At 42.1% G+C, this 27949-nt stretch overlaps 1 protein-coding gene across 2 annotated transcripts in view; it reads left to right on the forward strand.

Moving 5' to 3' along the window:
• LOC122564874 (carboxyl-terminal PDZ ligand of neuronal nitric oxide synthase protein) overlaps window positions 1–27949 on the forward strand; it is a 133147-nt gene that overhangs the window by 85069 nt on the left and 20129 nt on the right. For both annotated transcript variants that reach the window (XM_043720255.2, XM_087998396.1), the window contains 6 exons: window positions 5183–5275; window positions 7596–7654; window positions 11014–11122; window positions 13995–14136; window positions 15104–15243; window positions 21542–21703. In XM_043720255.2, coding sequence (XP_043576190.2) covers window positions 5183–5275; window positions 7596–7654; window positions 11014–11122; window positions 13995–14136; window positions 15104–15243; window positions 21542–21703 — 705 coding nt within the window. The remainder of the gene's footprint in view (window positions 1–5182; window positions 5276–7595; window positions 7655–11013; window positions 11123–13994; window positions 14137–15103; window positions 15244–21541; window positions 21704–27949) is intronic.

Consider the following 27949-nt stretch of genomic DNA (forward strand, 5'->3'; position numbering starts at 1 on the left):
AACCCTCTGCACACACTGACACACTCCCGAGAACCCTCTGCACACACTGACACACTCCCAAGAGCCCTCTGTAAATATTGATACACTCCCGAGAATCCTCTGCAAATACTGACACACTCCCAAAAACCCACTGTAAATACTGACACACTCCCAAGAGCCCTCTGCACACACTGACACACTCCCGAGAACCCTCTGCACACACTGACACACTCCCGAGAACCCTCTGCAAGTACTGACACACTCCCAAGAATCGTCTGCAAATACTGACACACTCCCAAAAACCCACTGTAAATACTGACACACTCCCAAGAGCCCTCTGCACACACTGACACACTCCTGAGAACCCTCTGCACACACTGACACACTCCTGTGAACCCTCTGCAAATACGGACACACTCCCAAGAATCGTCTGCCAATACTGACACACTCCCGAGAAACGTCTGCAAATACTGACATAATACCGATAGCCCTCTGCAAATACTGACACACTCCCGAGAGGCCTTTGCTAGTTGGGTGGCAGTGTTATATAAAGGTGGTTATCACGAATGGTGTCAAATCGAATAATTTTAATGTGGGGAGAGGCAGCCGACAGGGATGTTCTCTCTCGCCGCTGCTGTTTACCTTGGTAAATGAGCTGTTGGCGGATGCTATCCAGAAGGACCTGAAATAGTGGCTTCAAAGGTGGGAATTGGGGAGCTCTCTTTCTGTTTCTGGCTAATCCGGAAAAGTCCAAACTCCCGCTAATACAATAAATTAAATTATTCAGCAGTTTTTCGGGATACAGGTTCAATTTTACAAAGTTGGAAGTCATGCCTGTGGGAGGATTGGTGAAAGTGCCAGAGATGGAGGATGGAATGCAGTTTCCTTTTCAGTGGTTGCAGAAAGGTCTTCTCTACCAGGGAATTTTTATTACCTCTACCTTTAGTCAGCTGTACGAAGCTAACTTTGTGCAATTGTTTGAGAGGATGAAGCAGGACTTGCAACGGTGGGAGGGGCTAGTAATATTGTGGCTAGGCCGTATGTCCCTGATTAAAATGAATGTTCTTCCTCGGCTATTATATCCTATAAGGATGCTCCTGTTGTTGTTACCCAGCCAGGTGCTGCGGAGGTTTGCAGAATGGCTTGGATCTTTTATTTGGTGCCCTAAGCGCCCCCTAATTAAATTCACCAAGCTGCAACCTCCGCAGGATATTGGGCAGCGGGTGGATCTCCCAGATCTGAAGAGATACCAAATAGGCACCCTACTGTCATATGTGGGTGACTGGATGCATGAGGACTCAAGGTCAATATGGCTTGATGTTGAGGGCTCGCAGACAAGGTGTCCTCTCATCAATTTACTATTTATGGACAAGATGAGATCCATGGCTGAGCATTGTGAAAGTTCAATGATCTTAAATACAGTGAAAGCATGGAGGATAATGCAGCAGGGTGAGGGCAATTTGCTTAAGACATCGCTGTTCACCCCATTAGTGGGAACCCTTGGATTTAGGCTGGGGTCAGTGGGCTCCAGCTTCAAACCATGGAAGGGTAAGGGAATCTCCTGATTGGGAGATTTATTCAAGGGAGAGGTCTTGGTGTCTTTCAACCAATTCTATGTCAGAAATACAGGATTCTTAATAGGGACCTTTTCCTATACTTCCAGGTTAGGGATTATATACAGAAGCAAACCACACTCTTGGCACAGTCTTACAAGTCGGACATAGAGAGAAGAGTGCTCCGATGTGGGGGTGCTCTCTCGGTTAGTACCATATACTGTTTGCAGAGAGGGTGCGCCTTGGGGGATATGGAGAGACTCCATGGGATCTGGAATCAGGAGCAAGGGGAAGAAATTTCATCAGAAACATGGGAGGATATAAGGGAGAGTGTAAAGAAAATCTCAATATGCAATGAAGCACAGGCTGTGCAATTGAAGATCCTTCACAGGGCCCGTATGGCACTAGAGAGGTTAGCAAAGTTTAAGAAAGGATCTTCTCCAGGATGTCTCATATGTAAAATCAGCATAGGCCCCCTTACACATTGCTTTTGGTCCTGCTACAAGATTTGCGGATATTGGGGTGCCATAGTGAATGAGCTGGAGAAGATCCTGGGAATTGAAGTTAAGACGGATCCAGTATCCATTCTTTTGGCACTGCCGAATCTGCCCTCTCTGAGTGAACACGGGAAGAGGTTATTTAACATCCTTACACGTTGTGCGAGGAAGAACATTCTAATGAACTGGATATCAGAAAAACCCCAGGAGCATGTACCCCAAGATTATCTGATGAGTATGATGCACCATGGAACAGAGCAATTTTATAAGACATGGTGGCCCTTTCTAAATGATTCAGACACGGACCTATCGGTGGTACTAAATAGGGCCTTTATATAGCAGTGAGAGCTGTATATAATGGTCTGGCATCTCTGGGGTGGTGGGCCTAGCGAATACGGATATAATAACTGCTGCTCCCGTGGATGGGAGCTTTGGTGGTTGTGCAGCGAGTGGAGTACTGTCATGTAATGTAATTTAATTTAATTGGATTGTAATTCTATTTAATTCTATTTCATTTAGTTTGAGTTTATTTTAACTTGAGTTAAGTAAATATGAGCTGAAAATGTGTTGCTGGAAAAGCGCAGCAGGTCAGGCAGCATCCAAGGAGCAGGAGAATCAATGTTTCGGACATGAGCCCTTCTAGAGGGAGGAAGAGAGCTTCTTCAAGGAAGGCATCCTTGTAAGAGGATTCGCAGTAGGTTAAAATCAATGAGGAGAAAGTGAGGACTGTAGATGCTGGAGATCAGAGCTGAAGATGTGTTGCTGGAAAAGCGCAGCAGGTCAGGCAGCAGCCAAGGAGCAGGAGAATCGATGTTGAGGGAGGAAGAAGGACTCATGCCCGAAACGTCGATTCTCCTGTTCCTTGAATGCTGCCTGACCTGCTGCACTTTTCCAGCAACACATTTTCAGCTCTGATCTCCAGCATCTGCAGTCCTCACTTTCTCCTTAAGTAAATATGAGATGATTGTAGTAACATTACTGTAATATAATAATGTAGTATTATTTCTACTTTTCTGTCTTTTTGTACTTTTATAACTTTATTTTTCCTTTTGTAAAAGAGTAAAACATTTTCCAATAAATACATATATCAGAAAAGAGACAATAACAGTGATTTAAGTTCAACATTTTGTTAGAGAGCAGGTTACTGTAATTCCTGGTGGTGTGATTAGAAAGCTGTTTGTACTGTTGTGTTTGTGTCAGATAGGGTAAACATGTAAAGCCATTAGCTTTGTTCAGTTCAGTTCCGAGACACCGGTGTTGAGTTTAGAAGAGAGTTTGTTACTCTCCTTGTCTAGAAGAAGGATTCAGGGAACTGTTCAGGAAACATTTCATCTCTTTAGAAATGTTTAATTTGGGAAACCTGCAAGTAAGGAGAGTTTGGTTTGAAATCTGTAGGTTATTAGAACTTAGAAAGTGCAGGCTGCCACATTTGTTAATATTTGGAATGGATTCATTAAACAGTCTCTAGACTTCTTCTGGATTTGATTCTCTAATAAATAGTGTTGGCAAACAAAGGGACACTTGTTTTTTTTTGATTAGATGAGACTCCCCACAGTATGGAAACAGACCCCTTTGCCCAACAAGTCTACACCGACCCACTGAAGAGTAACCCACCCAATATTTACCCCTGATTAATGCAGCTAATGCTATGGGCAAATTAGCACGGCCATTTCACCTGACCATCTTTGGATCATGGGAGGAAACCCACACAGACACAGGGAGAATGTGCAACAGAGTCACATGGGGTGGGACTTGAACCCGGGTCCCTGGCACTGTGAGGTAGCAGTACTAACCACTGAGCCACCCATTACAGTGTTTTCTGGAAACATTTTAACTGCCATATGTATACTGAGATTGCTTGGTTTGTTTTTTTATTTCTTCTTTTGCATATTAAACTTCTCTTATGCTGTTGGAGAAAATCTACAAACTATGTGAATATATTTCAGGGACCAACTACAATGTTACTTAAATAAACAAAAAAGTATGATTTACCATGTCTGATTTCATTGTGCAATATGACTTATCCAATTGCACCATCACCTAGGATCATAACAGCAAATGAACACTAACCCACCAAGTCAGTGACCAGGAGGTGGAAGGTCAGGGATTGTTGTTTGCACCAGGTCGAGGGGTAGTTGGGTGAGAGTGAGTAGTCAGATTGGGTTGGGGTGTAGTCAGATCGGATATGGGGCATTGGAAGGTGTAATTGGGTGGGTGAGGGTGTATTTTGATTGGGGGACTGATTCTGGAGTTTCCCAACTTTTAAACTAAGCATTGTAACTATTCCTGGGTAAGCACACAGATAAGTCATATGTATCTAGTCCTAGACTCTGCCCTGAGCGTGGAGTCAGAGATTTTCATACGAGGTCCATGCAGCAGAGAATCAGCCCAATGGAATTTATATTTCCTGTACCTTTCCTGTATATATCCAGCCCCAAGAACTGACCAGGGTTGTGTTGTGCATCTCCTGATGATCTGGATGTGGGAAGATTTGGGCCAGTGACGCATTCTTATGGAAATCCCATGAAAATAACTCCACATTCCTGGGTGAACCCTCTGAAAGTATTGGAACTCCCTATGAGCTCTTACAAACACTCTTGGGGGTCTCTTTAAAACTTGGTGCATTCCCCCACCCCACCCTTTAAATAGACCCGGGAACAACTCCCAAAATTCTGAAAAGCAGTTGTAGTTACACAGATGAAATCAGGCATGTTGTTTGAGAAAATATTTATTACACAGAAATAACAGATCTAAATATTTTTATGATCTGACAAAGTGACCAAAAGGGGATAAAATTGCTCATTGTCTACCTGCTTCTGAGCACCAACAGTCTACTTCCCAAACTTCTTACAGAAAGAAAACCTAACTTGATTCCCAGTATCAACTGTCTTTGCAAACCATTAAGCCTGTGTATTCAATAACTCAGTGTATATTCCTCTGAATTCAAATGGATGAAAAGGCAAAATTCTTGGGGACAAAGTTTTCTATTACAAATATGCAAAGTTAATTAAAATGTTATTGATACGCTGTCTGCACAATATAATTTGTGTACTGACTACAGTCATTATTACAAGTTGATTGGGACCTTTGAAAGACCTGATCTTTAAAGTATATCTCCACTTTGATGTCACATTGGTACTGTTTCATTCACAGTATGAATTTAAAGCCAAGAACATTAAGAAGAAAAAGGTGAGCATCTTGGTGTCTGTGGATGGAGTGAAGGTCATTCTGAGGAAAAAGCAAAAGGCAAGTTCATCACTGTGTTCTTTCACGTGAGATTTTACTGTTAATTGTTATAGAGAACCTTGATCTGTTTTATTGAGTTGGGTTTTTGTCTTTACCTATAATAGATTATTCTCAGGTGCATTCATTCCATGTCAGGGTTTAATGCTATGACTGTCTGTAACCTAGTATAAACCTTGGGAGTACATCCAGTCCATGTACTTGTAACTATACAAAATGATCTGGGAAAAGAAAATGGATTAGCTTACAATAAATCCAATGGCTTGTTCTGACTGTTACTGCCCTTGTACTATGGCATAAGAAGAACATTTTCAGGGGATCTTTGAGTATCCTTGGACCCATTTTGTACCATGTTTGACTTAGACAGTCAGACAATCAACCTGAGTTAGATCTACTTCATCATCATGGCCAGGTCTGAATCAGAAACGCTGTACCACGATCTGAGGAAGAGCCACTCGACCTGAAATATTAACTCTGATTTCTCTCCCCAGATGCCGCTAGACCTGCTGAGGCTTTCCAGCAATTTCTGTTTTCGCTTCTGATTTACAGAAACTGCAGGTTTTTTTTGCTACCAAATAGCATGTTGGAGCACCTTCATAACCCAGCACAGCAGTTCCAGAAGCTGACCCATCAATACCTTCACCAGGGCAGCTAGAAATGAGCACTAAAGCCAACGTTGCCAGTAATGCCAACAGCCCCATGAAAAATTAAGAACAAAATTTAGAACATTAAACAATTTTGAAATGCAGAAATGATCTAAGGAAGTGCTTGCTATCAATGTCATTTGTGTTAGTGATTCCAATGGTAAATCACCACAAAAAAATCCTTGAAACCTGCCTCCAAGTTCCAGTTGGTTAACCACCCCATCAGGGAAACACCCTCACTCGACAAGTCCTGTTAACACCTATATTTTTTCATGTTGTTACCAATGCACTTTAGGGAAAATTGCACTGAAACAGAATGCTTCATTGTTGTGCCAATGTGATTCTCGATTTACAGCCTCAAGGTGCTTCTTGAAGTGGTAATGCCATCAGCAGCAGTGCCTCCCCTGGTGTTCAGTCATACCAAATGTTCACTCCTTACATTTGAATGACAAAATCTTGTAATCCTTCTACTGGCAAGATTAAGCGGTTACATAAAAAGTTCATGCAAACAAGGAGTCTTTGAGTTATAATCTCTGAGTATGTATCGGTTATTCCCTGAGGTTCAGAATCACAAGTGCCTCCTGAAAATGAACACCATGATCCGTATGGTCAGGAGTCTCCCACTGCCATTGAATTAAATGACAGCTCCATCTACAGTCATTGCCATAAAACAATCTTCCTTTTATGGGATCTGACACACGCGGGATTCCATGTGCACTTCTCCTTTCTTTTAAAATCAGACCGATGGGCGCTAATTGCAATAAGGCCATTTATAAAACAATTAACGCTGCTTATTGAAACATAATGTGAACAAATGTAGTATAGTTTATAATCAATTTCATGATGCTTGTCAAAGTATTGCAGATAAACAAGCAAGTTACTTTATTACAAATAATCATGTCAATTCAATTGCTCACTTAGCTAATGTCTGAATATCTCTATATATGGCATGCAATAATGAAAGAATTTCTTCCCACTATATCTGCCTTTTACTCCCTATTTTCACATGCTCGATGTTTATCCCAGTTAGACAAGAAGCCAGAGACTTGACCTCTGACCTTGCAGTATTGATCTCTCAAGCTAAAAATTGAATGTTTCTAAGTGTAGGATTGGCTGCTAATCTCCACTGAGCTCACACAGATGAAACTATTCCAATGTTTGTCAGGATTTTTACTGGATAAGCTGCTGTGGTACACAGGAATTGTCACTTTGGGTTGAGACCTCCTCTGAATCTCACCTGCATTATCAAAACAATTACATTTTCAAACATGACCTTTCGTGAGCTTAGTTTAATCTGAGTATAAGTGCACACAAAATCCTTCCTGTATTTATATATCCCAAATAGTATACATAAAAGTACAGCTTGTTTGAAGTCTGTTCTTGTTTCTTTGTTCTTGGGATATGGGGGTCACTAAAAAGTCCAGTAAATATTGCCCATCCTTAATTGCCCAATTTTAACCAAGGACATTCAAGCCATATTGATTTAAAAATCATGCAATTCAAAATAACAAATAATGCAAGAACTTAAATATGTCAAAAATTGTCTGATGTAAGAAAGTACAATGTGGGGTTGAGTTTCTTGATTCAGATTTGAGGTGAGAACCTTGTGCCTCATAATGGATTGTGTATAATATGTATAATAAAAGGCATTTTAATCAGAAGATGTCTTTTTGTTCTAGAGAAAGGAGTGGACATGGGATGCAAATAAAATGTTAGTGATGCATGACCCTATTTACAGGTACAGAACTGATGTCATGTTATTGATAGTCATCTGTCCCAATGTTTTTATGTTGCATGATTAATAATGCTCCTGTGAAATAGTGTGGAACATTGCCATAAAGGTATAGTACTGATGTAAGACTTTGTTTTTAAATTAATGGGTTTACTAGTTGAAATGCTCGAGACCAACAGTAATTTACATCATCTTCAATTTCATGAGGGGGGACACAGCACTGCAGTGGATCCCAGTCACAATATACATTACACTGTACTGAATTCCAATCACTGCTAGCACATTACACCATGCTAGATTAAAGTCACTGTCACTAGATCCCAGTTTTGTGTACATTGCACCTCACTGGATCCCAGTCATTATGTACATTACACTGCTTTGGATCCCAATCAATGTATGTATATTTCACCACACTGGATCCCAGTCTCTGTATGTATATATTTCACCACACTGGATCCCAGTCTCTCTGTCTATGTTACACCACAATGGATCCCAGTGTCTGTGTCTACGTTACACCACACTGGATCCCTATCTCTGTGTCAACGTTACACCACACTGGATCCCAGTCTCTGTATGTATATATTTCACCACACTGGATCCGAGTCTCTCTGTCTATGTTACACCACAATGGATCCCAGTGTCTGTGTCTACGTTACACCACACTGGATCCCTATCTCTGTGTCAACGTTACACCACACTGGTTCCCAGTCTCTGTATGTATATATTTCACCACACTGGATCCCAGTCTTTCTGTCTATGTTACACCACACTGGATCCCAGGGTCTATGTGTCTATGTTAGACCACACTGGATCCCAGTGTCCGTGTCAACATTACGCCACACTGGATCCCTATCTCTGTGTCAACGTTACACCACACTGGATTCCAATCATTGTAAGCAGGTGTGCCGTTGCTAGAATCAAGTTACTGTTTCTATGTTACATCACACTTTATCCCAGTTGTTACATGTGCATTACACCTCATTGGACCTCAGTCACTTTGTACACTACATCACTTTAAATCCCAGTCACTGTGCATTCCATTACACTGGATCTCGGTCACTGTATTCATATTAACGTGTACTAGATCTCATTCACCATGAGCACTTTACACTGTACTGTATCCCAATCACTATGAGCAGATTAAAGTACACTGGATCTCATACTACAGAGTACTAGATGCAATTACTGTGAGCATTTTATGCTGCAGTGGATCCCAGTCACTGTGAGTATATTACAGTGCACTATATCTCCATCACAGGGTGAACACATTCACTACACTGGATCTTAATCATTGTGAGCACCTTCATTGCAATGGATCACAGTCAGTGAGCACATCAAAAGATACTAGATCCCAGTCACTGAGAACACAGGATAGTACATTTCTTAAATGTTCATTTGAAACTTGGTAACCAAATTTAATTGAAACTGTAAATCAATTAAACATATTTGATACATGATAGGTTCTGTTATGTATTTAACAAATTAATTATTTAAGCTATTAAGTGAGAGAAAAACTATTTGCAAACTGTAAAGGGTACAGAGGGTTATGTACGATGTTCAGGGGATGGTGTTGTGCATCAGTGAATCAATAGACCTTTGCTATAATGAAAGATCAAGTGCTGAAGCAGCAATAATGGAAGGGATGTGAGAGGACATTAGAATTTATTTAATGGAGTGCCATTGGTGCCATAATGTCCAAGTTATTGATCATTTCCATATCCTGTTGGTTACCTGGGCTCTCATGTGACATAGCTGGTGATGTGATTTCCACCATTAAAAGTTTTTGTTTCCGATTAAATTGCAGTCAATGCTAAAAATGATAGACCAAGTCCCTGTTATCAAAAATAATGAAAATTAGTTGCCTTTGCTTACAATTGGGAATAGTTTTAACACTGGAAGCATTAAACATTATTAATGTGGCAGTAGCTTCTTATTAAAGCCTTAAGATAATATATTCCTGCTGTAAATAAGTACAGAATTCATCTTATGCAGTGAGAAATCCTGAAACTGAAGTCTGTGGCCGCTGGTTCGCTGTTGGCTGGTGCATAGACTTAAGGGAAATGGGTGTCTCATTCAGTCATTTATTGGCTCCTTCACCTTTTGTGTTCCTGTTGCTGCCTATCATAAAATGTTAAAGGTGAAGATGAATAAATCACAGCTAAGAATGATTGAGATAATAGAAGTTGTGGTTTCAGGAGAACATAGACAAAAGTAAGTCACTTGTCCCTCGAATCTGCTGTGTCATTCACTAAGATTATAGTTGATCTAATCTTGGTCTCAACACTTTCCTCCCTGCTCCTCCAAAATCTGTCCAATATAGCCTTGAATATTTTCAATGGCTCAGCCTCCACTATTCTCTTGTATGAAGGATTTCAGAGATTCATGACCCTCTGAGAGAAAATTTTGTTTCACTGAAATAAATGACCCCTTATTCTGAAACTACACCCCTGGTTCTATGGTTTCCCTCAAGGGAAAACATTCTCATCATCGGTTAGAGTGGATCTCATTTTAAGGTCTGTTGGAAATCACTTTTACCACTCTTGACTGAACTTAGCTTCTCTCTGCAGAGAATTTCAAGTCAAACATTACATGCAGCCCTAAGGCAGAGGTTTCCAATTTATTAGGAAAGGTTTCGATTGCTGGACCAATTCTGTGAGCCATATAATGCTTTCAACAGAAGCAAAGTGAAAGAAAAATCAATAGCATTTAAATGTGATTCTAAAGAAACAGTTTTAATGGCATTCAGAGTTTCCCTCAAAGTGTTTCGTAACTTGTTTGAATTTAGTTATTTGATAGCTTTGCTTTTCTCTTTACCTGCTTCTCAGGCTTAGAGAAAGGAAGCATGTTCTTACAAGAAATAATGAAACACCGACATTTATCCAGTTTGAGAGTCAACAAGTTAGAGCAGAGTGGTCAGGAGATGTAGAGCCAGATACTGTGAGTGAGGAACTAAACCATTTGTGTACATTGCAATGTGATGGCAGGGTTCATCAGGTTCTCTGCCAAGTGTGAACATATTCAAAGTTGCTGCAAAAGTTAAGGTTTATATGACAAATGTTGTATTCAGCAAGTGAATTTTAATGTCAGGTGGAAATAAAGCCTGTAGACGTGAGTGACCTGAACCTTTTTTTGAACCCTAATGTTGACACTTGCATGGCCCTTTTGCATGTTAAACAGCTGGAACCAGAGAATTGAGAAACACCGATGCATTTAATTATAGCTGGGTGCCACATTACAATTTATTGGTGTTAAGTAACATGTGTACACTTGTACTTTTAATTGTCCTTTCAGTACAGTAATGTGTTGTGTCATTACATGCCGTTGTTACTAATTACTAGTGTCTTTTCTTTCCCCTTTGTCTATAGAATATTCTACGTATCACATGATTCCCAGGATTTAAAGATATTCAGCTATATTGTTAGGGATGGCATCAGCAATACTTTTCGATGCAATGTATTTAAATCGAAGAAAAAGGTTTGAACCCTTTCTTGTATGTTGTGTGAGAAGTAGGTGAATGTGTTTCATCTTCAGCATGGAAAATGCATTCATTTTCGTGAACAAAAGTGGCCCAAAAATAAATCCCTTTCTTTGTTGCTGTAGTCAGATTCCAATACGAAAAGTCAGTAAAGGTAAAACAAGCTGGGCTGAAAATGTGTTGCTGGAAAAGCGCAGCAGGTCAGGCAGCATCCAAGGAACAGGAGAATCGACGTTTCAGGCATAAGCCCTTCTTCAGGAATGAGGAAAGTGTGTCCAGCAGGCTAAGATAAAAGGTAGGGAGGAGGGACTTGGGGGAGGGGCGTTGGAAATGCGATAGATGGAGGGAGGTCAAAGTGAGGGTGATAGGCCGGAGTGGGGTGGGGGCGGAGAGGTCAGGAAGAAGATTGCAGGTTAGGAAGGTGGTGCTGAGTTCGAGGGATTTGACTGAGACAAGGTGGAGGGAGGGGAAATGAGGAAACTTCCAAACCAAAGGAGTAGCCATGGGCACCCGCATGGGCCCCAGCTATGCCTGCCTCTTCGTAGGATATGTGGAACAGTCCATCTTCCGCAGCTACACTGGCAGCACCCCCCACCTTTTCCTCCGCTACATCGATGACTGTATCGGCGCTGCCTCGTGCTCCCACGAGGAGGTTGAACAGTTCATCCACTTTACCAACACCTTCCACCCCGACCTCAAATTCACCTGGACCATCTCAGACTCCTCATTCCCCTTCCTAGACCTTTCCACTTCTATCTCGGGTGACCGAATCGACACGGACATTTACTATAAACCGACCGACTCCCACAGCTACCTAGACTACACCTCCTCCCACCCTGCCCCCTATAAAAACGCCATCCCATATTCCCAATTCCTTCATCTCCGCCACATCTGCTCCCAGGAGGACCAGTTCCAAAACCGTACAACCCAGATGGCTTCCTTCTTCGAGGACCGCAATTTCCCTCCAGATGTAGTCGACGATGCCCTCCACCTCTTCCACATCCCGTTCCTCCGCCCTTGAGCCCCGCCCCACCAACCGCCACCAGGACAGAACCCCACTGGTCCTCACCTACCACCCCACCAACCTCCATGTACAACGTATCATCCGCCGTCATTTCCGCCACCTCCAAACGGACCCCACCACCAGGGATATATTTCCCTCCCCTCCCCTATCAGCGTTCCGAAAAGACCACTCCCTCCGTGACTCCCTTGTGAGGTCCACACTCCCCACCAACCCAACCTCCACTCCCGGCACCTTCCCCTGCAACCACAAGAAATGCAAAACTTGCGCCCACACCTCCCCCCTTACTTCCCTCCAAGGCCCCAAGGGACACTTCCATATCCACCACAAATTCGCCTACACCTCCACACACATCATCTATTGCATCCGCTGCACCCGATGTGGCCTCCTGTATATTTGGGAGACAGGCTGCCTACTTGCGGAATATTTCAGAGAACACCTCTGGGACACCCGGACCAACCAACCCAACCACCCCGTAGCCCAACACTTTAACTCCCCCTCCCACTCCACCAAGGACATGCAGGTCCTTGGACTCCTTCATCGCCAGATCATGGCAACACGACAGTTGGAGAAAGAGCGCCTCATCTTCTGCCTGGGAACCCTCCAACCACAAGGGATGAACTCAGATTTCTCCAGTTTCCTCATTTCCCCTCCCTCCACCTTGTCTCAGTCAAATCCCTCGAACTCAGCACCACCTTCCTAACCTGCAATCTTCTTCCTGACCTCTCCGCCCCCACCCCACTCCGGCCTATCACCCTCACCTTAACCTCCTTCCACCTATCGCATTTCCAATGCCCCTCCCCCAAGTCCCTCCTCCCTAACTTTTATCTTAGCCTGCTGGACACACTTTCCTCATTCCTGATGAAGGGCTTATGCCTGAAACGTCGATTCTCCTGTTCCTTGGATGCTGCCTGACCAGCAACACATTTTCTGCTCTGATCTCCAGCATCTGCAGTCCTCACTTTGTCCTCCTAAAACAAGCTGGGGACTATTTTGCTAAAAAGCAGGTAGCTGGGAGCTGACCTCATAATTGTGAAAGCAGTTGGTAGGGTAGACCATTTTGGAAAATTCATAGCCACAGTTTAATATGGTAGCTAATAAATCCAATAGGAATTCAGGAGAAGTTTATTTTAGTCTCGGAGAGTGGTTAAAATGTGGAATTCTTTGGAGTAATTGAGATGAATCGTATAGATGCATTTCAGAGGAAGCTAAATAAAGTTGTGAGTGAGGAATAAATAGAAGGAAATATTGATAGAGTAAGATAAAGCAAGGTCAGAGGAGAGTCATCTGAAAGATAAACATCACAGGAGGCCTGCTAGGCTGAGCAGCCTATTCATCTTCAGTAACTGTGCTATATGTTCATCAGTATTCTGCCTGGGTTCCCATCTTGATGTGTGAATTCCAGCAGTGTGCTTCCCACATTATTGTTTTTTCTTAAGTTGAATGAGCAAGTCCGACTGTTCATACCCAACAGTTTACCTCAGCTACCCCTGGACTGAGATTGCTATCACTTGGCACTCCAGCAGCAAGCAGACAAAACCCACTTCATTAATTTGAAGCTGAATACTTCCTCACCCAGTTCTGTTAGAATACAGCGCACTCTTATAATTAGAACAGTAGAAAATGGAATCAAATATTTGCTATGCAGTCATGTTTGGGTCACATAACATTTGTCAATGTACCAATAGTGACATTAAAAGCATTACTCTCCATGGAGGATCTTGAGGTTTTCTTCAGCATCTTCTTTAAGATGCTATGTTAAATACTAGTAATCAAGCAACATTTTAAGGCACGTTTCTGTCTGGATGATTTGTAAGTGCATCTATAGTTCACCGTTCTTTCTGCTTCAGAGCCAAGCAATGCGAATTGTTCGGACAGTGGGGCAGGCATTTGAGGTCTGTCATAAACTGAGTTTGCAACATGCTAAAGAAAATGCAGATGGGCAGGCGGATGGTGCAAGCGACAAAGCAACAGAAGAACAATACACTGGAGGTAAAGTCAGCCTTTCCAACATAACCCTCCCCAGTGGGATCTACCTCAAGGTCTATCAAGCAGATGTAGCTGCCAGTGTACTGTGCCAGGATCACTTGATGGGGTGGAACTAATGTTAATTATTTTAGTGGCTGGTTTCAGATATGACAGACTGCTGCGCAGCATCTGTAGTTTGGAAATATAGTGTGGGTTGGTGTTGTGGATGAGCAGAAAGGAAACATGCTTCCAGGAGTTGGCAACAACAGTTTCCAAGTGGTGATTGAGAAGCAGAATACCTCATCATTATTGTAAAAACTGAACTGACAAACTGCTGTGTAAACCAGGCGTGAAGCACTTTTCTGGCCTCCTTATTATAAAAGGAATATCGAGGCATTGGAGAAGCTACAAAAAAACGATGTATAAGAATGAACCTTGTGAAGTTATAACTACCAGAGAAGTCTGAAGAATCTAGAGCTTTTCTTATTTTGAGAAGAGAGAAAAACTGAGGAGTGACCTTTTATAGGTAATTAAGATAAAAAAACGGTTTTACAGAGTAGGTGTTGAGAAGATGCTTCCATTGTTGTGTAGCCCAAACATAAGGCTATCCATGTGGATAGTCACCAATAAATCCATTTGGAAATTCAGGAGGAAACTCTTTATCCAGTGAATAAGTAGAATGTGGAGCTTGCTACCTCAATGAATAGTTGAGATGAATGGCAAAAGAGGAAACTAAATAATGACAAGGGAGAAATGGATAGAAAGATAGAAAGGGATAGAAGCCTAATGAAGAAGGATCGGTGCAAGCTCATGTGGAGCATAAACGCTTATATGGACTCGTGGTGCAGAATAAGCTATTTCCAGTGCTTTAAAACCCATTTCTTTCTCTTGAAGTATTCAGCATTAGTAGTTGTAACTGAAAGTGTGATCGGTGCGCGTAGCTTGGACCAGCCTCTTTCAGCAGTCCAATCTTCCCACTTTCTTTAAACAGGTCTCCACTTCCCTGGAGTAAAGCAGAATGGGGCTATGGACAAGGAGATGGAATCTCACAGCTCCAGTGAGTTGCCATGTGACGGGATTGAACTAGAAATCATTAACGCTGCACAAACTCTTAAAGAGAGAAAATATCAGGTATTTTGATTAAGCAAGCTGATTAATCTTTGGATATAATTACTGTCTTCTTTTTCTTTGATTCATAATGGTACTACAGGTTATTATCTAAGATCATAACACTGAAAGTTGAAACAAAATGAGGCTGGTAAAATGACATTGTTAACAGTTTGGAGACTGCATTATATTTCTGCAAAGTGTCAATAAGGGGAAGAATGAAGTGAATTGAAATCCCTGTCCTATTGCAGGGTTTTGAAGATGTACACTACAGGTTTCTTTGGTCCCAAACCTTATGCCAATTGTTGTCTTCACACATATGCAGTTACCTGAGCATTGTGGTCTTCAGTAGAGTATTTCCTGATGTATTCATAATTCACCAATCAGGAAATAGCCTTTTCTCGTCAGCCATTTGGGAACTTGAAGGAAAAAGTTTTGCTATATTTGCCGGGGGGAATGTATAAAAGCAGCCATTTGCAACAGGGCAGAAATATATTGCCAAAAAACGCAATGTTCGGAATCACAAAACTGTAGGCTCTTGATTAGCCAGGATGAAAATCAGGATTCTGGTTTTTGGCCTAATTGATAAGTATTTCTAAATAAACCCAACCACTGCCTCTCGTGTTTACTTATTAATTTGATCATGTAGCGTCAAAGTGCCTCAAATCTACATTATCTGTGCTGAGTTACGTATTGATTTACAAATTAGTTCAGGCCAATTTTTGGCTGTGCAATGGATAATGAGCTCAGAGCACACACTTGATATCAGCGATTCAAAACTCTGACAGTGAAACTGTGAAATCTGACAGGTTGCAGTTGCAGCCTATAGTGCAGCCTGATGGTCCTTGGAGTTCCAATTTGGTTGGAGTGTCAAGCCAGCATCTCAGCTAGGTCCTGGTATTGAGGAAGTGTTCAGCACTTCCTCTCTTAGCGGTGACCTGCAGCTGTTTTCTGGAGCTGGAAAAAGAACTCCAATTTATGACTGTGATATGAACCGTGGCTCAGGCTGCAGAAGAAGCGAAAACAAATTGTAAGGTGTCTGCTCTGCAGCACAATAGCAAGGTCACAAAATGAGCTTCTAAACACCTCTTTCAGATATCAGAGATGTCTGATTATCGTTTGCCCTAAGGTGGTTTAGACATGTTTCATGTACCAAAAATTCACCATTTTGGGCCTTTAACCTCACATTTTCCAAACGCAAAACAGTCAAAAAGATTTGAAGCTTGGAATGAAACAGAGAACTATGGATTATAGGGGCAAATTCAATATTAAATTGTCTAGAAACGGAAAAACAATAATGAGAGAAAGATTAGAATAAGAGAGAGGGAAGAAAATGACAGAAAGGATAAATAAAAAGAATCATAACCTTTTAAAATTGACAACCAGCAACAGTTGATTCAATGTAAGAATGTAATTAAAGAGTTTAAATTGTTTCTTTTCTGAGTCAGAGGGGTTGATTAACATTGCTTTAACAATTATTACATCAAAAACTATTTAGGTTCAGCTCTAAAATGGCATGTTTAATGTGAAATCTGGCAAGTACTTAGAAATAGAAATATTTAATTTTTATTACGTACCCTTATTATATAAACTCCCACACAAAGAGAAGGTGCTGCATTTTGATGACAGAAATATTTTACCACAGGAAACACATTGAGCAGACTCTTTGTAGAATGCAATGGGATTTAAGGAGCATCAGGCATGGTACCTGCTGGTTCTGGTCATCAAATCCGCTCTGGCAATAGTACAAAATGTAACCCCCATGCATGTACTGGTAAACCTGAATTTTCACTTCTGAGTCGGGACAGCCACAGCCTTGTAAACTGTGACCAGGGAAAACGTGCATTGATTGTTTGTTTGGATTTCCATTCAGGGCAGTGGGTGAAAATGGGAGTCATGACTACACCCCCCCCCCCGCTACATGGTAAACGTTTGGGGCTCTCTCGCTGTCAGATAATGGCCAAGCTGCAGTCCCGGTGTTGGAAATAAATCAAACTGCTTCTTGTCTCTTGTGTTTACCCTTGGTCTGTTCCTTTTTTGCTAATGCTAGTTTCCATAGCATAAACTATGGAACTATAGGCAGGAAGGTTTGAAATTGGCTGATTTTCTCAAAGTATCAGAGATACTTGTCAATAATTGATGGGAGGGAAAGAGTTTTAATTAACAGTGAGGCCAAGAAGTTAAATTGACTGGTCTTTATTTTAATCTTCACCTAGGTGGCAGAGTTTGTGGGTTTGGAAGAGTTCCTAAAGAAACCACGGCAAGTTACTGCATTGTATGTTGTAGATAGTACACGCTGCAGTTATGATATATCCAGTAATGGAGGAGGGAGGACTTTAGACTAGTGGATGGGCTGTCATTCACATAGACCATTTTCCCTGGCTGGTAGTAAATTAAGTGCGGCTGCAATTTAAACATCCAAGTAAGTGAGTTAGAAATCATGTTGGCCATGTGTATCACACCCTAATTATAGCAAGATTAATTTGTTTTGCACTCTAATAGATCAATACTGTCTGCACAGTTTATTATTGTAATGGTTTCACTGACAGTGTATTACAGGCCCTTAGAACCTTATCCTGCATTAATATTCCAGCACTGTTACATCCAGCTGCTAGCAGCAAAAGCGATGATTTTCATATCTCTGCTAAGAGTAGCTCACGTACCTCAAAGGGGATGAGCACTTGGAAAATGTAAAAAAGCAAAGAACTGCAGATGCCGGAAATCAGAAATTGCTGGGAAAATTCAGCAGCTCCCAGCAGCATCTGTGGAGAAAATGTAGAGTCAACATTTTGGTCCAATGGCCCTTCTTCAGAATATAAAGAAAAATGTATCTTACACTGAACAGATCACTCCCAAACTCTACCCTTTGCATTAGATGTGTAGACATTCCTTTCCCCTCATTTGGTATATGGACATTATGTTCATTATACTCACATTAAATTGGTCTAATGATATCTAATTTGGAACCTGTTGTAAAGAGTTAGACTCAGATTCTAAGATATTGTTGTGGGGTACGGGGTCAACTATGGAACATTTCCTCAGGAAATTCAGTTGACTGGATCAAGTCTATGGAGACAGTGAGGACTGCGGATGCTGGAGATCAGAGTCGAGAGTATGGTTTTGGAAAAGCACAGCAGGTCAGGCAGCATCCGAGGAGCAGGAGAATTGACGTTTCAGGCTAAAGCCCTTCATCGGGAATGAAGCTTGTGGGACAAGGGGACTGAGAGATAAATGGGAGGGGGTTGGGTCTGGGGGGAAGATACCTGAGAATGCAATAGGTAGATGAATTGGGGGGGGGGGGGGGGTGAAGGTAATAGGTCAGAGAGGAGGGTGGAGCAGATTGGTGGGAAGGAAGATGGACTGGTAGGACAGGTCAAGAGGGTGGTGCCGAGTTGGAAGGTTGGAACTGGGATAAGGTGGGGGGAGGGGAAATGAGTAACTGTGATGCCGTGTGGTTAGAGGGTCCCAAAGCAGAAGATGAGGCATTCTTCCTCCAGGCGTTGGGTGGTTAGAGTGTGACAATGGAGGAGGTCCAGGACCTGCATGTCCTTGGCGGAGGGGAAGGGGGAGTTGAAGTGTTCAGCTACGGGGCGATGGGGTTGGTTGGTGCAGGGGTTCCGGAGATGTTCTCTGAAGTAAGTAGACATTCTGTCTTCCCAATGTAGAGGAGACCACATCGGGAGCGACGGATACAGTAAATAATGTGTGTGGAAGTACAGGTGGAACTCTGATGGATATGAAAGGCTCCTTTCAGGCCTTGGACGGAGGTGAGGGGGGAAGTGTGGGCTCAAGTTTTGTAATTCTGCAGTGGCAGGGGAAGGTGTCAGGAGGGGAGGGCGTGGACCTGATGAAGGAGTCGCGGAGGGAACAGTCTTTACGGAAAGCAGATAGGGATGGAGAGGGAAATTTATCTCTGGTGGTGGGGTCCATTTGTGTGTGGCAGAAATGGAGGAGGATGATGCGATGTATCCAGAAGTTGGTGGGGTGGAAGATGAGGACCAGAGGGGTTCCGTCCTAATTGCAATTGGAGGGATGGGATTTGCGGGCAGAAGTACAAGAAGTGAAGGAGATGTGCTGGAGGGCATCGTCAACCACGGGGGAGGGGTAATTGCGGTCCTTGAAGAAGGAGGCCATCTGGTGTGTTCTGTGGTGAAATTGGTCTTCCTGGGAGCAGATGCGGCTGAGGTGGAGGAATTGGGAATAAGGGATAGCGTTTTTACAGGAGACAGGCTGGGGGGTAGTGTAGTCCAGGTCATTGTGGGAGTCGGTGGGCTTGTCGAAGATGTCCGTGTTGAGTTCGTCACCGTTGATGGAGATGAAGAGGTCCAGGAAGGGGAGGGAAGTGTCCAAGATAGTCCGGGTGAACTTAAGGTTGGGGTGTTAGTGAAGTTGATTCTATGACATCACGTATCACCTCAGTCAATTTATCATCAGTGCACCAAGAATCTATCTCATATGGTTAGAAATGGATACTCAGTCCACGAGATATTTTTGGTCATAGAACAGTTGCAATGTACAGCATTTTGTAAAACATTCATAGGATATGGGCATCAAAGAGATCTGCCTTTAAGGTGGTGGTGAGCTGCCTTCTTGACTCGCAGTTGTATTTGTGGTGTAGATATGCCCATAGTATTGCTCAGAATGGACTGTCAGGATTTTGACCTAGCAACTATGAAGGAATGGTGATATCTTTCCAAGTCAGGATGGTGTGTTGCTTGGAGGGGACCTTGCAGGTGGTGATGCTCCCATGCACTTGATGCTCTTGTCCTTCTAAGCGTTAAAGATTGCAGGTTTGGAAGGTGCTGTCAAAGGAGCCTGGGTCATTTGCTGCAGTGCATCTTATAGATAGCACACATTGTATCAGTGCTGTAGGAAATGAATGTCAAAGTTGGTCAATGGGGTGCCAACCAAGTTGCTTTGATTTTGGAAACTGTTGAGATTCTTGTGTTGTTGGAGCTGCCCTTGTTCAGGCAAATGACAGTATTCCATCATACTCCTGACTTGTGCATTGTCAATGATGGACAGGCTTTTGGGAATTAGGAGGTGAGTCACTCACTGCAGCCTCTGACCTTCTCTTGTTCTGGTCAATGGTAACCGACCAGTATGTTTCAGCAGTAGTAATGCCAGTGCACATTAGTGAGAGAAGGTATGGATTTTCGAGGGTTCGCAATCATGGTTACCTGGTATAGGCAGTCAGCGATTTGTAAGTAATTTTGTGATAGCCTTCTAAGAAGCAGCAGTTTAGAAATGATACACTAGTTAATTAGATAAAGAAAGAATACAAGTGTGATAATTGATACCAGAGGACAAACAGGCTGTCAGCATGGAATATTTTGGTCTCGTTAAAGTGATGGAGGCAGCAGCATTGTCTTTTCCAAATGAAATGTTAGGGAACTCTCCCTTCAGTCTTCCTCCATTTCTTCCAGTGAGTTTTGTGATGGAGGGCAAGTCATTGATGAAGCAGCTAATGATGGTTGGGCCTAGAACACTACCCTGAGGAAATCCTGCAGAGATGTCCTGGAACTGAAATGATAGACCTCCAACAACCACAACCATCTTCCTGTGTGCCAACTATGATTTCAACCAGCAAAGAGTATTCCCCTGATTCCCATTGACAATAGTTTTTCCATGCCATACTTAGACAACTTTTTTATTTTATTCACTCATGGGATATGGGCATTGCTGGCTGGTTAATGTCTAAGGCAATCACTTTTACATCTCAGTTTGGCAATGGGATGCCTGTTTCGAGTTAATACAGGTATTGATTCCCCTGCCAGGCTTCTCCAGTAACCCCACTGAAGTCAACCAAAGTTATAAGTATTTCAAAAAGCTTTAAAATAAAATCCTCCTTTTCAAGAATGAAACCAGTTCTCTTTCAAAAGTGATTAGTGGACTTTTCTTCATCGTCGTCCATCCAGACAATCCTTGACAACAACATCACTTGACAACAACATTCTGTGGCAATTTTCTTGAAAATGGAGTTGCACAGGAGTAGTTTCAGAAGGAAATCCTTGGTGCCATTGGTCTATCCGCTTCTTCATGCAGTTGTTCAGTTGCATTTTCTTCATGTTAAAACCCTGAATCTTCATTGCAACAGATTGTTACACAGCTCAACGAACACCTTAATGGCCAGCAGTTAAGGATTTGATAGAACACAGCATGAGGTCACTGATTGCACTTGCAGGTACCCAGGAAAATCAGTTGCCGTGACAACCAGAGAGAAACGCACCTTGGAAGATGTGGAGAGCAGAGTGAATTTTGTTTAGGTAACCTTGTTTTATTTGAAATAGATAATGAAATATTCCTGATTTCTTTTTTTTAGGATCCTGAGAATGGAACTCCTTTTGTTTTGTCAGCTCAGCTGCCACGATTACCCAGCAGTCAGTGTTCCTCTCCTACCCCCCTGGCATCCCAGCACCACTTGCAACTGCTCCAACACCAGCTTTTACAGCAGCAGCAACAGACACAGGTGGCTGTGGCACAGGTTAGTTTTTCAACTACCTCATGGGGAAGTCATAAAGAAAAGATCCTGAACCCTCAACTGCACCCATTTAAAATAAATTCAACTCAAGACTTGAATGTCACCTCCCATTTTAAGTCCGTTTCTCAATTTGTGTGCACAGTCAACAGTTTATCCAGTCCCTCATGCTCAAAAGCTTCTGTAAAGCATTGCAACACCTACTTGTGACTGACAGTAAACTGGAGCTCACATAGTGAGATGCAGTCACTCCACCAGCCTGCCCTCTTTCCTATCCAGCAATATTCACACTCAGACATAGTCACACTAATAAATTGGTGACTTGGCAATACAATAACACTGTAACTCACAGGAGAGATGTTACACAGTGACTTTTTCTTCTTGCAGATTTCACCCTGAGTTGTAATGTATCTGTGAATTTTGAATTTAGCTTCCTGTTTGCATTGAATTAAATCCATTGCAAGTTCAGTCATTTGGTATTTGTAATACCATTATAGATCTAAACTTTACATTTCTGATACATTTGCTCTTTATACAATTGTTCACAGACACTAAACTGGTGATCAGAGCTAATTTAATACTCAGCAAACTCCAACAAACAAAATTCAATAATAACCACTAATTGGTAGTCACAACCATAAAGCGAACTACATATTTTAGTGAGTGAAATAACTGTGACATTGAATATGGGATAGGGTTAGGATTCGAATGAGGTGAGACGTAGGATAACTGGAGCAGGAGGGAGTGAGATCAGAACAGGACTGGCTGAATGGCATCATCTGTGATTGAGCCAGTTGGTAACAGGAACTAGACAACAAGCTGATCCAGTAGTCTGAGAGATTATCCTTTGGTGATAGTTGCTCTGTGCCCACCCAGAATAGGCAGGAATGGACATGAAGTCCATCAGTCATAAGACTACAGGGCTAAAAGTATCCTCCACCTGACTGAAATGCACCAAGTTAAAATTCACCTCAAAATGGCCAACTAACCTCTTAGGAGCTATCTCAATTAAAAAGAAAAGCAAGTATCTTCCTGGTTTTTACATGTCTCCATTTGCAGGGAACACATTGTTTATTTGATTTGACATTAAATGTTTTGAGTTTCATCTATTAAAGGTGGTATGTAAATGCATATTGCTGCCTGTGAAATGTGACACTACTTTCCTCCATATTACATTGTAGCTCCATTGCTGGATTGCCACACTGTGTATGGTAGCTCAGGGCAACATCAGTCTTGTCTTTTTTTATTTCAATTTGCGAAGTACACATTGTAAGACATAAAATCATCTTATACTTGGCATAGAGTTACATTTTCATATAAAGGTGTATGTTCATAACATTCAAGTGTTCATAAGGTGTCCAGTCAGAATGCCAACTGGCTCTAAGTCGAGGAGCTTGTCATTGGAACTGACCTTTTCCTGACCATTCATTTTCATGCCCAGAAGTTTTAAAGATCAGGATCTATGAATATAGTATGTGGTGGTTTTACATAGCTGTCTTGTAGATGAGAGGAAAACTACTCATTATTATGATTATATAATAAATGCAAAGTACTGCACGTACGCTATGTTCATGAGGTACTCTTGTATTATTGATAACCCTGCTTACTTATTGCTTACCCTGGTGACAAACTTTTGCTTTGTGATAACAAATGTGTTCATTAAGCAAAAGTAGATGCTGTAAAGCACAAGATGAAGGCAGTAATAAATTGGCATGCATCTCATTGATGGTGCTCTGCTTTTCACCAACTCCTAATCTTAAACTATTTTGCTGGCCAAGTAACATATCTTGTGTGGTATCTGTTAAAACTAATTTGATTCAGCATGTTAAAATCTTATTCAAAAATGTATTTCTGGTGTGTACTCCAGTCTGGTTTTAACTCTTTGGGTGCCATGTGCCTGCCTATGCAAGCATTTTGTCTCATCTTGTAACAATGGCAAAGGACTTCAGGGTTAACAGAGATACATCACATTTATAGCACATAAACAGGTCATTTGTTATGACTGGCCCATGCCAATGTTTGTATGTCACATGAAATTCATCTGGCACCACATCATCTAATTATCAAGATTGCCTTATAAGCTTATGTTCTTCGTGTAGTTATTCACTTTCTGCTTAAATTAATTCAAGCTCTTCATTTCTATGTTCCATGTGGTAGCAAGGTCTACATTCTGATCACTCATTAGTGATTACTTTAGGTGAACAATGCTTGCACCCTACATTTACACTATTAACCTTTCATCATTTTAAAGGCCTCTGTTAGGTTATTCCTCATCTTTCTCTTTAAGAGAGGAAACAGCCCAACCTCAATTCTTCATAAAACTCAAAGAACTGCAGATGTTGGAAATCAGAAACTAATTTATTGGAAAAAGTCAGCATGTCCAGCAGTATCTGTGGAGAGAGAGCAATGTTAATGTTTCGGGTATCTAAGTTTATAAATGAGCAGCAGTACATATATAAGAACTAGGAGCAGGAGTAGGCTGTCTAGCCCTTCGAGCTTGCTCCACCATTCAATAAGGTCATGGCTGATCTTTTTGTGGCCTCAGCTCCACTTACCTGTCCTTTCACCGTATCCCTTAGTTCATTTACTGTTCAAAAAAAAACTATCTTAGCCTTAAAAACATTTACTGAAGTAGTGTAAACTACTTCACTGGGCAGGGAATTCCAGATTCATAACCCTCTGGGTGAAGACATTCCTTCTAAATCTGCTCCCTCTAATTTTGAGGCTATGCCCTCTTGTCCTAGTTTCACCTTCCCGAGTGGAAACATTCTCTCTACATCCATCTTATCTATTCCCTTCATAATTTTATATGTTTCTTTAAGATCCCCTCATTCTTTTGTACTTTCACTGCACATTTATACAATGAAAAGAACAATTATATTGATTTGATCTGATCCAAGTAAACACAGAAAGATTGTTCTTTTGCGATAACCTGTTCCTAACAAAGATCAAATACACCTGAGAATCTGTTGTGCTGCTAAACTCCTCTTTTTAGCTTTAATTCTTCCTTCCCATATTTAAAGTTGGATTTGGGATCAATTGACAAGTTCAACATCAAAACTCTGAAATGAAGATCAGTTACCAAAAGATCAATAAAATCCAGCCTCCCATTCATTGTGGCTCCTGTTTGCTCAATCACTGCAGTGAGTAATGTATAATGTGGAGGTGCCGGTATTGGACTGGGATGGAGAAAGTTATCCGGATGAAGGTACCTGAGGAAGCAGCAGTGCTCCATAAGATAGTACTTCCAAATAAACCTGTTAGACTTTAACCTGCTGTTGAGTGAGTAATGCAGATGTGCTGCGTATTTTTTTTGCAGGTGTGTGCTAGTACAACATCACCATGAGGTGGTGCTGTTGCCTGACCCTATGCCATACCCTCTCCGATGTTCATTTCACTGGGTTATGAGGATAGGATTCAAACCCCTGCAACTGTCAGCAAAGTTTTGCTGAAGTTCTTGCAGTGTCAGAAATGTACAAGGTTTACATGGACCTGATTCATGTGCCTTTTTCCTTTAAAAATGGGTGGTTTGTCATACCTGAATAATTTTACAATTAAAAGCAATTCCACAAGTCCAGTGATGCAAAGCATCCAACAATTTAGCTGGGTTTGTGAAACAATAAATCTGCAGTCATTACAAACCATTGGGTTCTGTGTTAGGGCAGGGCGAGAGCCACAGAATCTGATAGTCCTCATTGTTTTTTCTGTGGATTATGAACTGGCACGTTCAACCACTTTATTTGTTTTAGGTTAGGATCATAAGTATAATTTCCCTTGTTTGCTAAAATAATTGTTTTTCTTCCCACCACCAGCCCTCCCCATTTTTTCCATTATTGCATCTCGTCATTCTCTTCCTTACAGTTAGATTCATAGAGTCATAGAGATGTACAGCATGGAAACAGACACTTCAGCCCAACCCGTCCATGCCGATCAGATATCTCAACCCAATCTAGTCCCACCTGCCAGTACCCAGCCCATATCCCTCCAAACCCTTCCTATCCATATACCCATCCAAATGCCTCTTAAATGTTACAATTGTCCCAGCATCCACCACTTCCTCTGGCAGGTCTCTTTTATATCTTTCCCCTCTCACCCTAAACCTATGCCCTCCAGTTCTGGACTCCCTGACCCCAGGGAAAATATTTTGCCTGTTTACCCTATCCATGCCCCTCATAATTTTGTAAACCTCTATAAGGTCACCCCTCAGCCTCCAAAGCTCCAGGGAAAACAGCCCCAGCCTGTTCAGCCTCTCCCTATAGCTCAAATCCTCCAACCCTGGCAACATCCTTGTCAATCTTTGCTGAACCCTTTCAAGTTTCACAACATCTTTCCGATAGGAAGGAGACCAGAATTGCACACAATATTCCAACAAGTGGCCTAACCAGTGTCCTGTACAGCCGCAACATGACATCCCAACTCCTGTACTCAATACTCTGACCAATAAAGGAAAGCATACCAAACACCTTCTTCACTATCCTATCTACCTGCAACTCCACTTTCAAGGAGCTATGATCCTGCACTCCAAGGTCTCTTTGTTCAGCAACACTCCCTAGGACCTTACCATTAAGTGTATAAGTCTTGCTAAGATTTACTTTCCCAAAATGCAGCACCTCGCATTTATCTGAATTAAACTCCATCTGCCACTTCTCAGCCCATTGGCCCATCTGGTCAAGATCCTGTTGTAATCTGAGGTAACCCTCTTCGCTGTCCACTACACCTCTAATATTGGTGTCATCTGCAAACTTACTAACTGTACCTCTTATGCTCGCATCCAAATCATTTATGTAAATGACAAAAAATAGAGGACCCTGACCGATCCTTGTGGCACTCCACTGGTCACAGGCCTCCAGTCTGAAAAACAACCCTCCACCACTACCCTCTGTCTTCTACCTTTGAGCCAGTTCTGTATCCAAATGGCTAGTTCTCCCTGTATTCCGTGAGATCTAACCTTGCTAATCAGTCTACCATGGGGAACCTTTTCGAACGCCTTACTGAAGTCCATATAGATCACATCTATCGCTCTGCCCTCATCCAATCCTCTTCGTTAGTTCCTCAAAAACCTCAATCAAGTTTGTGAGACATGATTTCCCACGCACAAAGCCATATTGGCTATCTCTAATCAGTCCTTGCCTTTCCAAATACATGTACATCCTGTCCCTCAGGATTCCCTCCAACAACTTGCCCACCATCAATGTCAGGCTCACTGGTCTATAGTTCCCTGGCTTGTCCTCACCACCCTTCTTAAACAGTGGCACCACGTTAGCCAACCTCCAGTCTTCCGGCACCTTAGCTGTGACTATCGATGATACAAATATCTCAGCAAGAGGCCCAGCAATCACTTCTCTAGCTTCCCACAGAGCTCTAGGGTACACCTGATCAGGTCCTGGGGATTTATCCACCTTTATGCGTTTCAAGACATCCAGCACTTCCTCCTCTGTAATATGGACATTTTGTAAGATGTCACCATCTATTTCCCTACAGTCTATATCTTCCATGTCCTTTTCCACAGTAAATACTGATGCAAAATACTCGTTTAGTATCTCCCCCATTTTCTGCGTCTCCACACAAAGGCCACCTTGCTGATCCTTGAAGGGTCCTATTCTCTCCCTAGTTACCCTTTTGTCCTAATGTATTTGTAAAAACTCTTTGGATTCTCCTTAATTCTGTTTGCCAAAGCTATCTCATGTCCCCTTTTTTGCCCTCCTGATTTCCCTCTTAAGTTTCCTTCTACTTCCTTTATACTCTAAGGATCCACTTGATCTATCCTGTTTATTACCTTACATATGCTTCCTTCTTTTTCTTAATCAAACCCTCAATTTCTTTAGTCATCCAGCATTCCCTAATGATCCAAAAATGTGAATCCTTCTCCCATACACCAGCTCCTCAGCCATGCATTCATCTGCTGTATCCTCCTATTCCTGCCCTCACTAGCTCGTAGCACCAGGAGTAATCCAGATATTACTACTCTCGAGGATCTTCTTTTCAAATTTCTGCCTAACTCTCTGTAATCTCCCTTCAGAATCTCAACCTTTTCCTTTCCTAGGTTGTTGGCTCCAATGTGGACAATGACCTCTTGCTGGCCCCTCTCCCCTGTAGAACATTCTGCACCCTCTCTGAGACATCCTTGATCCTGGCATCAGGGAAGCAACACACCATTCTGCTTTTTCGCTGCTGGCCACAGAAACGTCTGTCTATATCTCGGATGAGAGAATCCTCTAATTGATCTCTTGGAACCCAACATATCCCTCGTTG

This window comes from Chiloscyllium plagiosum, unplaced genomic scaffold (genome assembly GCF_037043375.1).
Source record: "Chiloscyllium plagiosum isolate Xiang-an unplaced genomic scaffold, Cpla_swu_hap1 HiC_scaffold_21, whole genome shotgun sequence".
NCBI lineage: Eukaryota > Metazoa > Chordata > Chondrichthyes > Orectolobiformes > Hemiscylliidae > Chiloscyllium > Chiloscyllium plagiosum.